Source organism: Lepisosteus platostomus, chromosome 3 (assembly GCF_059453375.1).
Source record: "Lepisosteus platostomus isolate fLepPlt1 chromosome 3, fLepPlt1.hap1, whole genome shotgun sequence".
In the NCBI taxonomy this organism is placed as follows: Eukaryota; Metazoa; Chordata; class Actinopteri; order Semionotiformes; family Lepisosteidae; genus Lepisosteus; species Lepisosteus platostomus.
Window position 1 is genome coordinate 3,102,552 of NC_142613.1, and position 14,480 is coordinate 3,117,031.

Sequence of the window (14,480 nt, forward strand, 5' to 3'; positions counted from 1 at the left end):
GCATAGGGTCCTCCTACGTCATCGCTCGTATTTGTTACAGAATTACAGAGCCGGCAAGACGGATCCCGCGGACGTGCAGTCTTCTCGCTCTCTCCTCAAGCGCTGTTCCCAAGCCCTCACCCAGCTTCACTCCAGCACCTCCCTAACCACGTCTCCCCGGCACCCACTCCTGCGGCGCCTTTCGCCCGGGCACCCGCCCCGCCCACCCCTCGTTCTGCCGGAGAAATACGACGGTAATCCAGCAGGCTGCAGAGGCTTTCCAGCCCCATCCAGAGCGTTTTCCTACTCCTAGTGAGCAGACCGGCTTCTCCTTTCCCTTGCTCACAGGTCCAGCCTTGGGTTGGGCAGTGGTGTTGCTTGCAAGGGGAGGTTCTGAGTTTTCCGATCTTCATCTTTCTGCGGACCGACCTCAGACGCCCTCTGGACCTTCTGACCAGGGACCTCGGGTGGCCTTCCGTGCGATCTGGTGTTGCTCACTATGGGCGGGCATGTCCGGTCTGCGCCAGGACTAAGACTCCACGTGCTGGGAGAGCCGGTCTCCTTCACCCCCTTCCGGTCCCCCCCCTGCCCTTGGTCTGGTAGCGGTTGACTTCATTACGGATCTCCCTCACGTCTAAGGGAGTACAGTAATCCTGGTGGTCTCCACTGGCTTTTCCCAAGTCCACACATTTTGTTCCCCTCCCAGCCTTGCCTACAGCCCAGGAAATGCCGATGCTGTTTGTTCAGCAGGTCTTCAGGATACATGGTCTGTCCAGGGATGTGGTTCCCCACGGGGGTCCCCAGTTCGTCTCTGCCTTTTGTCAAGCACCTGGGACCCGTGTATCTAGCCTCTGGATATCCTCCTGAGGCCAATGGACATGTGGAAAGGACTAACCACAGCCTTCACATTCACAGCGCAGGATGACTAGACATCGCAGCTACCCTGGGCAGAGCACGCCCACAACTCACGCCCCTCCTCCTCCTCCACAGGTCTCTCTGTTCCTCTGCGTGTTGGGATATCGGCCCGCTCTCATCCCTGACACCCCTCCGGATACGGCCTTGCCTGCGGAGCAACACTATTTCCCATTTCCAAGTTGCGGAGGACCTGGAGAACGGCCAGGACAGCCCTCGCCAGGCCTAATTCACAAACTGGCACCGCAGACCCTGTTTTCGGAGAGGACAGTTCTTCTGGTTGTCCGTGAACTTATCGGGAAGCTTAGCCCCAGGTGCACGGGCCCCTGCCGGATTCTCTCGGATCACTCCGGTCACTTCTCATCTCGCACTTCCACCTGTCCTCCCACACCTCTGTCCTGAAACCCCTCTGCCTGCCCCCCTAACAAGACTCGTTCTTGCAGCACCTCGACGCGGGGAGAGCCGGCCTCTGTGGAGCGAAGGGTGACAACGAAACCGACCAACAGATCACACAAGAAAGGACTTCCAAATGGGTTTTTTGTCTTTTTTTTATTTTTAATTATAAATTTCCTTACAAAAAATAACCAAAAATGAGGTGGGGTGGGTAAACAGGCGAGTGTAAAAAGTTTCTCCAACTGATAAAATGTTTTAAAAAAATTGAAAAGCTACAGAGGGAGTGGCCGATCACCTCGACTGGAATCGATTTTTTTTTTTTTCCCTTTTAAGTTTTGCGTGAGCCTCTGGGGAGGGAACGGAGCGTTTCCCTGCTCCGCCTGCCACGCGGCTTTGTCTCGGGGGAGGGTACAGAGCAGAACGGCCAGTTCAAATCCAAAACGCAAGCTGGGGGGGAAAAGCATTCACAGAACACTGAACACCCTCCCGCAGGGCAGAGAGCAGGCCGGCTCGCTGGGCTGGGACACCGAGCAGCACGCTCCCTTTCTGACAGGTGCTTAGAAAAAATACACTTCCATGCTGTTGACCTAGAGTATGCGAACAGTGCTGAACAGCACTTCACAGCAGCAGTACATCACTACGCACACAGGGCCCTCCTGTATTCACAGAGCTGCTCATATGTCATGTGAACTGGGCAACTTCCCACTGCTCTTCCAAACGGAGCTGGGCTCACAGGAGAGCCAGGCACTGCTGCTGCCACAGGGCTGCATTCTGTGCATTAAAACCGCCAGGGGAAGACGAAAACCTCTGTTTCACTGTGCAGAAGGTCGGGGGGGTCCCTGTGTGCCTTCAGTGCCCCCCTCCCCCCTGCGGAGCTGGGTGATAACCTCGGGGCCCAGCGGGAAGGAGACAGCGGCGTCACACCGACTGAACAGTCCTGTAGGCCGATGCCTCTCGGCACAAAGCTCGAGACAATCCCGGCACTCGCTCTCCCTGGGCCGGGGATTGCGGAGCACGTGGGAGTCGGTCGGCATGATCTCCACGAAGGCCAGCACAAACGGGCCGAGTGCAGGGGCCCGGCAGTGCAGCCGCGGCCTCTTAGCCTCTCTTTCGGATCGCACCGCTTCCTCGCTACAGGTGATCTACCGCGCGTGCTGCTAAACAAGGGAGAAAAGGAGAGCCGGGACTGGTGAGCGGAACGGCGGCCCCCAGCCCCAGGCCCCCCCCCCCCCCGAGCTCGAGGACAAGCTCGGCCGAATCAGCAGCCTCACCCACGGGTGCCGAGGAGGAGGGGCTGGAACTGGAGCAGCTCCCACACAGGTGCGTTCGCCGCATCTGAACGTTTCCTGGCGTTGGAGCGTTACGGTGGATTTTTGGAAGGCGCTCTGGAATCGGGGCGTTCTAAAGGGAGAATCGTTCCGGCAGTGTGTTTAGAATGGGAGCTCCCGGGGTGTTCCGACTATCCGAACGGCTGGGCCCCAACCGCCGTGCTTGGGGGGGTGCACTGGGATTTCCCCCGCAGGGCAGGGCGCTGCTGCAGGAGACGCTGTATAGATGTGCGTCTTGGGTTCAGTGTGACCAGAGACGGGCACGGACCGCCGCCCGTGTCTGCAGAGCCTCAACACGGCCCGAAACGGCGATGACCCGTGAACACGTCCCGGACACTTTCCACCCCAAAAGCGATGCCGCTTTTCCCCCGATCAAGCCTTCTAACACGCTGCCTCCAACACGCAGTGCAGATTCTACCCTGCGGGTGTCAAACTCCAGGTCAAAAATGAGTCATTTTAAAGAAAACCTTTAAAACTACGCACAGTGTGAAAGTCGTTATTAGGCTTTTAAAACCACAATGGGGAAAATAAGGGCTTCAGTTCTCGAGACCTTTAAGACAGTCTACAAAATGTAACATTATACATTGCTCTTTCATTTTTGAAAATATATACCTTTTTTGTTTTAGCACATCCTAATACATTGTACGTGATATACACAGTATATATATATACACACAGACCTAAAGAGAGCGCGCACTCAGACTTGACTGCTGGGCGTCAGTTACCTGTTGACGTTGCTATTGCTCTGTTGCTATTGGCACTGCTTGGAAGTGTAGAGTCTAGTGGTATAGCTGGCTCTGCACCTCACAGTAAACCTCCCTCCATCCCTGTATACCGCAAACATGTTCCCCAGGCTGAACAGGCACAAAATCCTTCAAAATTCTAAACCTGCTACGCAGATTATTCTGGAGTCACTGCAGACATTTTGTCCGCAGGAACCCAGACTGCAGCTCGGTCACGAGGAACCTGGGTTCCATAGATCAATCCCAGGGCCCGACCCAGTTTCCGCTGTGCTTGTGATCGGCAGTGTTCCCGATCAGTAAAGGGGGGGGGGAATCGTGCCCTGTGCTTTTTCTTCCCGAATGTTTCGTGACAATTGGAGCTCGAGTCCGGCCTGGGAATCGCCCTTTGTCCAGTTCATCCTGAATCGGCTCGGTTCGGCCGCACTAGAGATGGAGCGGTTCCCCTGGGTCCAAGCTGATCGGGCTGGACTCGTGTGGGCCCGGATTATGATTTTAGAAATGAGAATCAAATACTAAAAAAAAAAAATTTTTTTTAAGTAGTGACTGACATTGCCTTAATCCAATACAACTGTCTTAGTTGCGTTTTCCTGGATTTTTGTTGCTGCCGTTGTGTGCTTCAGAAATTAAACAGAAGCACGCTGTTTCTGGGCTTTTATGGAAACCCCCTGCACTCCTCTCTAAACCTATTGTACAAGAGTGCTGGTTTTAAGAACAAATGTGCCATGCTCTCTGGAAACCAGGTTTGTCAGGATTAATTATTGAGCGATTAATTTTAAGGGCAAGTTCTAAAAGAGAACTTCAGTGGAGTGTTTAGCACACATCCTTGTGTCTTGACTGCTCTCTGCTGATTTGTCCTTCGCAAGGCAGGAGTCCTGATTTCCCAGGATCAGCATCTTTTTAGTTTCAATTTCCTTTAAAATCATGTTGCCCTTCGCGGGCAGCAAACCTCTCATCAATCAAATGTAATCGTGTCAGATGGCTTTAGTCAAGAACAAACAGCTGCAAGTCCGCCTTTAAAAGACAGAAAACCTGATCATGGAAGAGTCACAGAGTATCTGCCGTTTATCCACAAAAATGATTTGTCACAAGAACGACATGAAAGTTGGGTCAGAGTGTAAGATGCATTCTCTATCACCCTGTGTGCGTCTCAGCATTGAATGAGAATGCATGCGCAGCATCTGTGTCAGTCTTAATAGGAGAGACTCTTGTTTTTGACATGCAGTTAATTGACGAAGTATTTCTTATTTAAAATCCTGCAGCTAGAAGTTCTTAGCGAGACTCTTCTGTAATGGGAGGCAAGAGCTGGTGCCCTATGGCGAAACTGGAAGGGATCAGGCCGCTGTGCCGGGGCAATCGGCTAGTAGAGTCTGGAGGGGATCAGGCCCCTGTGCCGGGGCAATCGGCTAGTAGAGTCTGGAGGGGATCAGGCCCCTGTGCCGGGGCAATCGGCTGGAGGGGATCAGGCCGCTGTGCCGGGGCAATCGGCTAGTAGAGTCTGGAGGGGATCAGGCCCCTGTGCCGGGGCAATCGGCTAGTAGAGTCTGGAGGGGATCAGGCCCCTGTGCCGGGGCAATCGGCTAGTAGAGTCTGGAGGGGATCAGGCCCCTGTGCCGGGGGAATCGGATAGTAGAGTCTGGAGGGGATCAGGCCCCTGTGCCGGGGCAATCGGCTAGTAGAGTCTGGAGGGGATCAGGCCGCTGTGCCGGGGGAATCGGATAGTAGAGTCTGGAGGGGATCAGGCCCCTGTGCCGGGGCAATCGGCTAGTAGAGTCTGGAGGGGATCAGGCCGCTGTGCCGGGGCAATCGGCTAGTAGAGTCTGGAGGGGATCAGGCCCCTGTGCCGGGGCAATCGGCTAGTGGCTGTGCCACTGTTATACACGTGTAGAAGCATATATGCATTTTTCTATTTTTTTCTGGACCCTGATCCAATTCAGTCCGTTCAGAAAAGAAATAAAACGACACTGTTTAGGGTGAGAGTCCCTGAAGGACTTCTGTGGCTCAACTCTTTCCTCCCGAAGCAGGAAGGCCGAGATCCCCGACTTCAACGTTTACTCCCTCTTTTCTACAGTTTCAATTACGTGTCATTTTCGGCCCAGCTATCATACCGCACAGACAGGAAAAACAGAACGAGCAAACAGGAAAGACGAGAAACCGTAAAACATAGCCCGACTCTTATCTGCTATCTAGAATTCATATGTATATTTCCGCTCCTTTTGTCCAGCTCGGGATTAAAAACAGACCTGGCGGGTGCTGCCCAAGGGCCTCACAGCGCCCCCTGCCTGTGCTGCTCGGTCACAAGTCCTCCTCCATGCTGAAGCTGCTGCGCCGGCTGCTGCTTTTGGATGCCCCCGGGGAGACCGAGCAAAGCAGGGGGTCGGCGGCCCCGACGGGCGACAGGGCGCCCCCATCGTCCATCAGGATGTCGCCCAGGCCCACGTCCGACATGAGGGCGGAGTTAAAGGCCGCGGCGGAGTCGTCCAGCTCCGCGAAGCTCAGGGAGCCCAGGTCATGGGGGCTGTTCATGGCCACGCCCCCCGGGGAGGTGGACGGGGGCGGGGAGATGTAGGAGGAGGGGAAAGGCAGGGCAGCCCCACCCCCCAGGCTGCTGGCTGGAAGGAGAGAGGCGGACAGGGCGTCGCCCGAGCTGGGCTCCAGCTGCTGGCCGCCCTGCGGCTGCTGGGGCTGAAGGAGGCTGGCCGCCGGCTCGGTGCCGATGGAGGACGCCGGGGTCGCGAGGCCGTGCAGGCGAGCTTGCATCTCCAGCTCCTGGAGAGAAAAAGTAAGTCGTCAAGACAAAAAATACAGAAGATTTAATTTATTTTTACTTAGAACTGTATGCTTGGTTTAAAAATCACACATTTAGAAACAATGCCTGAATTCTCAAGTCCAAAGCATTGCTGTTGACTTAATGCAATGATGCAGAGACAGTGCTGTATGACGGAGCTTAGCCCAGCAGCCAAATAACTTGCAGGGAGGAGTTACAGGCAGCTCAAACTGGGCACCGTGATTCTGTTTTGGATGGCACCACGGGATTTGGGAAACAGGTCTGGAATTTCTGATCCAGCCCGAGAGAGAGGAGGGGATGAAAGCCAGGAAGGGACAGGAGGGAGATGGAGCCAAAGAGCAACAGCACCACTCGGTGGTCAGCCAGACCTCTGCTGTCGTACCGCTCCTGGGCGGAAGAGTCTGGCCAGAGCAGGGGCTTGCTGCGTGCGTCTCTCACCTGAATCCTGAGCAGCAGGCTGCGGTTCGCATGCTCCAGCTTCTTCTGCCGAGACTCGATCTCCCTGGCTCTCTGCTGCTCCTTCTGCAGCTTGCGGATGTAGTCCACTGAAGCCTTCAGGATGGTGCCTTTGTTCCAGCGCATCTCCCTGTCATGACACGGGAGGGTCAGGAACATGTAGGAGATTTGTTGTGGCCCAGATAAACAACTTGCAATAATTTGGTGTATTTACATAGTGGAATAAATCGCAAAGGATCCCAAGGCTCTTGACAAATAGGAGTGAGCTACTTCACCCCCCACCTGGGAGACGCACAGGGGCCAGTCTGCACCGGCTGCCCCCCCCCGGGAGACGCACAGCATCGGCAGCCCCTCGGTGCTGCAGATCAGGGGGAGGAGTGAGAAACTGCTTCACCAGGTGAATTAAGGACGGACTTAAGGGAGACCAAACTGCTCCAGCCGTCTGCTCTGAGTGGAATTTCGTCACGACACCAGGGTTAGCACTGGTGCTCCTACAAACGGCAACTGGATCGTCTCCCAGGTAGTGAGTCCCTTTGTTTGATATCACATCTTGAGAACATCAGCCCCTGCAGCACAGAATCACCACACTGAGGCACTGGTTTAGAGAGAAAAGTGCCCCCTACTGGTCCACTAGTAAACCTTATAGCTACAACCTGCTATTCCATGGAGGTCTCCCATCCCAGTACTTCTTGGATGTTAGCTGTTCTAAGTAGTATGGTTGTATCATTTGTCTTGTTTTCTAACCCCATTTCCCAAGACTAAAGCCCTTGTGCTACACAGGGGCACAGACACCTTGACGAAGTGTCGTTGGACTCCACCCATCCATGGCAGTGCCCTGCCAGCTGTGCGCCACCCTTTGGGAAGTCCCTGTCATGGCTGGCTGGAAGCAGTGGGCTGGGGAATGTGGAACACACCCACTTGGATTTCTGTCCCGGTGAGGACTACCCCACTCCAGTTTTACAGCGGAGGCCCTCTGGGCTAGAACACGTCAGGGCACGTGTGGGGATGCTCTGGCTGGTCCTCGCACAGCCTGCTTCTCCTGTTCCTCAAATCTAGTCCCCACCGATACGGTAACACCTACATGTGCACATGTGCAAACGCGCCCACGCACCCACGCACCGATACACACGTTTGTGTGCAAAGTCTCATCGGAGGGCTGCAGCAAGAGGACACTTACGGGTCGCTGGACTTTGGGATGAGAGTTCCCAGTTCCTTGATCCGGTCGTTGATGTTAAATCTCCTCCTTCTCTCAACTACACACAAGCACACAGAGACACACAGTTACAGCTCGGCCCGTCGGGGGGGGGGGATCTCGTCGGAGCCCTTCCCATCATGCGTTGGGTTCTGGTCGTGGTCCCTGCTGGGCCAACCAGCCCTTCCTCTCCAGGGCTCACTGGCGCCTATAACTGATCTGCCTGCTCATTTCAACTGTTTTTTCTGCTCTCGGCCCTTCGATTCACAAAGAGAAAGGGGCTCCTCTTGCCACAAGCCCAGAGCTGAGGAATACCGATACCCTGTTACACCAGGCCTGCGCTGAAGAAGGATATTCCTGCTGTTTAGTATTTTACATTGCCGTACCTACAAATGCAAGCTGCAATTCTAAATTCATTGTAAATGAAAGACCGATCTGAAACCAGAACTTGCCCCCGACCCGGACATTAGGATCCGGGGCCCGGGTCCTGCCCCAGCACGGCCGGTAATGTGGGGCGCTGAGTGCCCACAATCACCCTGTACAGCTGCACAGAGCCAGCGGTCTGTTGGTGGCTCGCAGTGCGCACGGCACTCACTCAGGTTGTGGTTGTCCTTCTTCTGCCGCTCTTTCATCAGGGCCTTCGCTTCGGCTTCTGCAAGCAGACAAGTCAGACAGAGACCCGTTAACCGCAGACGGGTCTGGACTGCGCGGGGAGGGGTACCGTTCGGCCACGGGGATTGTGGATCGTGAGAAGGGGGGGGGGGGGGAGAGGAGGAGGAGGAGGGAAGCCTGCAGCAGGACGGGAGAGGAAGTGAAACGGGGAGAGGCAACAGGGAATGACGGATTGTTCCGGAGGGGACACAGCGGAAAAGGGGGCGAAGATCTCGGGATGGGAATGTGCGTGCTGGAGCGAGGCGGACGGAGCTGTGGGACCAGGTGTCCAGCGTCCTACCGGTCATCTCCTTCTTGATGTTGGGCAGGTCCGCCGGGCAGGAGTTACTGACCGTGATGGCGGGCGCCGCCACGCCCGGGCCGCTGTACACATCCAGCAGATTCCCCGACACCGGCAGCTGCGGAGAACCAGAACGGCACGAGTCAGAACCCGCGCCGGTCCAGTGAGGTCTGCCCACGGGGAGCGGCACCTTTACAGCAAGAGTGCTGGGTGTCTGGAACAAGCTCTGAACAGGGTCTGACTGTGCCGCCCGTCTTCTGGAGAGTGCCTATAGCTGGGAGCTGCTGGGTCAGACCCTACTAGTAACCAAACAAACAGGACAGACCGAATGGGCTCCCCTCCTCTCATTCGTAAGCGTACTGGAACAGTCGACTCCAGAACCTGCCCTACGACGCTGAGCTGCTTGTTTCTCAGGGGTTTCCCAGTATTTACAAAATGCTCTGTTATTCCGAGGGGAGGGTGAGACTATTGGTTTTGAAAAAGCAAGACTAAGTCTTCCGACCATTCACAGCACGGCCCGTCTCCACCACGCAGGAGTCAAAACACAGACACGGCTGCCGAGCTAATCTGTCTGGAAACAACACTGCGGAACAACACCGGGCCTGGTAGACAACACAGTCGGACACACACGCCGTTCCCTGCAGGCATCACCAGGCTCCAGGAGGCTGTTTCTGCCATGTGATGCCCACAGATGAAGGCACAACCCGAACATTCAGAACCGGGCCCATCGAGGTCATACCTTTAAGACCGTGAGAACTCTTCCAAAGGAGAGGATACAGCTGTGGCCCGAAATAGTTATTTGCAAGTTAAACAAAAAGTCTAAGCAAGCAAGTAGCCCAATTAAGTTATCGATTAGCACTGGTGATATAGAGCTTATCTAGAAGGGAAACCAGTAGACACAGTGTTCCTGCAGGACCAGGGATGGGAATCACTGGTTTTATGCTAAAGGCTCCCAGAGAGGATCAGATAAGTTTTTTAACACATAAGGTGTTTACTGTCAACCTGGTGCATATACAGTGTACACACCGTATACTTGGTGTATATATATACACCGTATACCAGGTGTACAGTTACTAGCACAAAAGCCTGAAATTACAAAGCAGAAACTTAACCGGATCTTCCTCAAGTTTAAATTGACAACTTCTGTTTGACTTATGCGGAGCAGAAAGGTTACAGAAACCTGCAGGCCCTGTTAACTGCGGCAACAGAAGAGTAGCAGGCATGCCTGGTATCAGCACAGTGTGCTTCTGTGTTACCACACGTGCTTCAGAAAAATACACCACAACAGCACAACCTTCTGCCCACATCCACAGACTCCCGGGGCATTTCTTCACAGCTCATAACAGCGCTGGGGCATCTATCCCAGCGGTTTCCCGGAAAGAGCAGGAATCTCCCAGGATAACCGTGAAAACACGAAAGCACGCCTGGCACCACCCTCCCCCAGTTGGGGCATTTTCTCGTCTTTTTCTTAAAAAAAAAAAAATCTGCAATCGTATTTTACCTCAGCCTTCTTCCTCTTCTTGTCATGCTCTGGCAGCAAAACACAAATTCTCATCTTCAGCGCGATTCTCTTCCTCCGAGCCCCAGGAACCCCGAGAGCCGGCCGTAGAGAGGTGGGAAATGTGCTCGGTGGAAGTTACTCTACCGCTATCTCTGCTGCGCACACTGTGTCCTCCCTCTTCTTCCTCCCTCCCTCTGTCCCTCCTGCCTCCTGCCTGTTAACCCCACCCAGGGGCTGCTGGCCTCGCAAGTCTTATCTGCGTGTCAGAAGTGGATATTTACTCCCACCTCACAGACGGATTCCAGCAGCTCCCAGCGGATTAATCTGCACCATGAGCTCGGCTTCTTTCCTGGCAGGAGTAGAGCAGCTTGCAACACAACCTCATTCATTCTTTTCTGCTTTCACCTGATCTAAACTTCTACTGCCTGAGCTGTCTGTCCAGCTCTACTGGCTGTCTTATTATTACGAATAACAATGAAGTTGCAGACTGTCCCTGCAGTCTTCCAGGACGCCATATTGGAAGCCCTTGTGTTTGTGTCTTGTTTTTTTTTAATTGTGTCTATTCGATTTGGTAACTTTGATTTGGAGCGTGAGGCTGACGTGTTAATTGAAAAAATACACACCGTATTGGGCATCTGCAGGGAGGTGTCGATGAAAGACATGATGTCATCATTGAAACTGGACTCCAGGCTGATGATATCATCAATGACGTCATCGATCTGAGGACGGAGAGAGACAGGAGAGGAGATTTTCAAGCTGCTTCCCGAGCAGAAATCCTGAATTACAGAGCCCCCCGTTATTACATTTACAAAGGGAATTCACTAAATAGGATCACTTATAATAAAAAAAACAATAGCGTGAATGATGGACCATTCATTTGGAAAATGAGTTTCTCTCAGAACGTTGCTGATTTCAGTGCAAGAGGTAGCACTACAAGCACTAATATCCACACAGCAGCAGGGCATTCAACTCCGGGGACTACTGCACAGCAGTCTGACCCACTTCTGGTTCAATTCCAGTTATTACTGTTAAAAGTCATTTTCAGAACAGAAGAAGGTTGCCCAACGAAAGGAAGCCGATTGGCCCATCCAGCCTGCTTGGTAGCTGAGGATCTCATCCAGCTATTTCTTGAAACAAACCAGGGTATTGGCTTCAACAGCCTGGCTGGGCGGACTGTGCCACACTCCCACCACCCTTTGTGTAAAGAAGTGCCTCCTCTGCTCAGTTCTCCGTGCTCTTCCACAGGCAGTTTCCACTTGTGTCCAGTGGTTGGTGTCTCACTGCTGGTTCTGAAGAAGAACCCCTCCGGGCTGACTCGGTCGATGCCTTTGAGGAGTCCGAACACTTGCATCAGGTCTCTCCCATAGTCTTCTGTGTTCAAGACCGAAGAGTCTCAGTTCCTTCAGCCCGTCAGCGCAGGACAATCCTTTCCGCCCCAGAGCCTCTTTTCAAATTCTAAAATCTATCAAATTGAATGTATCCGTTTATAGCTGCATTTCTGCCTTTTTTTCCCCTCCATTATTTGACCAAGAGGATTCAGCCTGAGAAGGATCGCGGTGCTGGGCCACAGGAGCCTCGCCACTGTACCTGGTCTCCCTGCCTGCCTGCGGGCTAGTGCAAATGCCATTAGGGCCTCTGTGTTGTATTTGACGGGAGAGTGAGACGTGGGGCCTGTAATGTGAGACGGCGGTGAGGACAGGGATCCGGGGCTCAGACGCGGTTCACACGCTGACCCCCGGGGGCTGGAACTCACTGACCCCCGCGCAGCGCGAGAGGGGCCGAGAGGGACGAAAGGTCTCCCGCTGCTGCCGATCCCCGCCTTAGTTACTCGAGCTCGATACGTTCCAGAGCTCCTAGAGGTCACTGGTCTAGAGCTCTCTAGAGACCTCTAGAGGTCACTGGTGATCTTAACGCACCAGTCAAACAAGATGGGGCTCTCTCGAGTCCGGGCCTCGACGAAAACCACTTAAAAAGCGACAGATATCCGGAAGAGACTGTGTAAAAAGACATATAATTCTGAGGAAATGAGATTCTCCTGGGAGGCCGTGCGGAGTCAGGGGAGCTCTTGCACGCGAGCAAGCATCCCCCAGCGTTGCGGGTTTGGGGGACCTGTGCCGGGACTGGGGCGCCTTACCTCCTTCTCGGAGTTGGAGCCCAGGTTGAGCAGCGCCATGGGGCTGTTGGGGGCGCTGCTGGCCGCCGCCGCGAGCTCGGGCGCGGAGCCCGGCTGGGGAGAGGGCGACACGCCCAGCGCCTGGGTGGCCACCTTGTTGCCCAGGGTGGTGGACAGGTACTGCTTGACCTGCTGGCGCTGAGCCTGCTGGATGTGGTACTTGGTGGGGTTCTCCAGGTTCGTCTGCACCTGCCAGGGGGGGGGCGACAGAGTTAACACAGGCTGCCAGCACTGCTGAGCACACACTCACTCAACACTGCTCTGCACTAACACAGCCCTGGCTTCACGTGTCACTGAACACTCAAGACCGCTAAACACTAACACTGCCCTGGCTTCATGCATCACTGAGCACACACTCACTCAACACTGCTGAGCACTAACACTGCTGTGGCTTCACACATCACTGAACACCGACACACTCAACACTGCTCAGCAGGGACGCTGCCCCGGCTTCACGCGTCACTGAACACTGACTCACTCAACACTGCTCAGCACTAACACTACACTGGCCCCAAGTGTCATTCAGCACATTACTGAACACTACGCATCCGTCAATACAGGCTTACTGACTGAGCGCTACTTCACACTACAGCTGGGTTACACTGACCCCGAAGAGGAGACAGCAGCCATCCCATCATCCTCCCAGGCAGGGCCTGCCCGTGTGACTCTTACCTTCAGCACCTCGACGGGCACCTGCGCGGGCGGCGGCCGGGAGGCGGGGCTGGGCGCGGACACGCTGATGGCGGGGGACGGGTCGGAGGGGCGGAGCTGCGCGGCGGACGCCTGCTGCTGGGCCTCCCTCCGCTCCTGCTCCCGGGCCTGCTCCCGCATCAGCTGCTGCCGTAGCAACACCCGCGACGTCATGGCGGCGCCCGGCGACGAGGAGGCGGGGCCTGCGGGGGGCGGGGACGGGCTGGGGGTGGAGACACACAGAGGGAGTGAGGACCACGCCTTCTCTCTCCTGCGTTAGCAGTGCAGCTCGTTAACGGAAAACCCATTTGTTTTGAGATAAAATAAGATCAAGATAAGATCACTATCAGTCATATACAACTTCTTGCATGAGGAATTTGTCTTTTCGAGAAGCTTGGGGTCAGAACGCAAGCACAGCCATTTATTCGGCGCCCCCGGGGCAGCTGGGGTTAGGGGCCTTGCTCAGGGGCCCAACGGAGTAGGATTCCTCTGCCAGCCGTGGGATTTGAACCAGCAACCTCCCAGCCACAGATCCTGAGCCACAGAGTCACCACACCGCCCCACACTCTGCCCCGTGTGAGAGAAACAGAACTAGCTATAATACAACATACCGAGTACTTATTTAGTACACGTTATCTTTAGTCATAAAATTCTCCCATGACTTTTATCTACTGTTTCCGAGAAATACCAGATCCACGATCGTTTTTAAAAGGAGTGGTGAGGCCTGGAAAGCGAAGTCAAACCTGCAGAAAAAAAGGCTTCCTGCTCCTCAGCAGTTTTTTTTTTTTACGTCCTCCTTAATTGACACAGTTTGAGCCGTTTTGGCCTGCGCGCTCCAGCACAGTTCGCTGAGCTGCTGGAGCCCTCAGCGCGGGGACGTCTGTGGCGTCGCCCTCCCCTGCCTCGCCCTCGCACCCGCGCACGCGGTCGGCACAGGCCGGGATCTTCAACAGACAGACCCCCCCCCCACCACACCACAAACGCCCGGCCCTGTGTGATCTCCTGCGCCCCTGCGAGGCCTGGCGAGGACAATAATCCCGTCTCCTGCAAAGCCAAGCTCTTTGCTCTTTTATTCCTGGAGCTGCAGACACTGAGCCTCTGAGCCCGAACACTGCTGAGTCACTGTGACTGGCAGAGCGCGCGCTGAGCCACGAATCCGCAAAACCGTTCCTCCCTCCTCGCGAGCGCAGACCCCCCCGCCCAGCCGCCCGAACCGGGGTGCGCGGGGTGAGCGGTCAGGGTCGCGGCTCACGAGCCAGGCTCCGACCCCAAGGAACGAGTCTTCGCAAAGCAAAGCCCTGCAGCACGTCAAGACCGCTGAAAACGCTCGCTGCCCGAGAGCAATGGATCACACTTGCACTGCCTGCAGGCGTCAC

At 55.0% G+C, this 14,480-nt stretch overlaps 1 protein-coding gene across 8 annotated transcripts in view; it reads right to left on the reverse strand.

The window, feature by feature from the left end:
• Positions 1–1,425: 1,425 nt before the first annotated feature.
• tfe3a (transcription factor binding to IGHM enhancer 3a) overlaps positions 1,426–14,480 on the reverse strand; it is a 28,894-nt gene continuing 15,839 nt past the window's right edge. For 7 of the 8 annotated variants that reach the window (XM_088623861.1, XM_088623863.1, XM_088623864.1 and 4 more), the window contains 8 exons: positions 13,087–13,327; positions 12,376–12,603; positions 10,865–10,960; positions 8,741–8,858; positions 8,384–8,440; positions 7,774–7,849; positions 6,579–6,726; positions 1,426–6,121 (listed from right to left, as the gene is read on the reverse strand). In XM_088623861.1, coding sequence (XP_088479987.1) covers positions 5,648–6,121; positions 6,579–6,726; positions 7,774–7,849; positions 8,384–8,440; positions 8,741–8,858; positions 10,865–10,960; positions 12,376–12,603; positions 13,087–13,327 — 1,438 coding nt within the window. In that variant the 3' untranslated portion in view covers positions 1,426–5,647. Of the gene's footprint in view, positions 6,122–6,578; positions 6,727–7,773; positions 7,850–8,383; positions 8,441–8,740; positions 8,859–10,864; positions 10,961–12,375; positions 12,604–13,086; positions 13,328–13,847; positions 14,454–14,480 lie in introns of those variants that run through there. The other variant, XM_088623866.1, reaches the window with a different exon arrangement.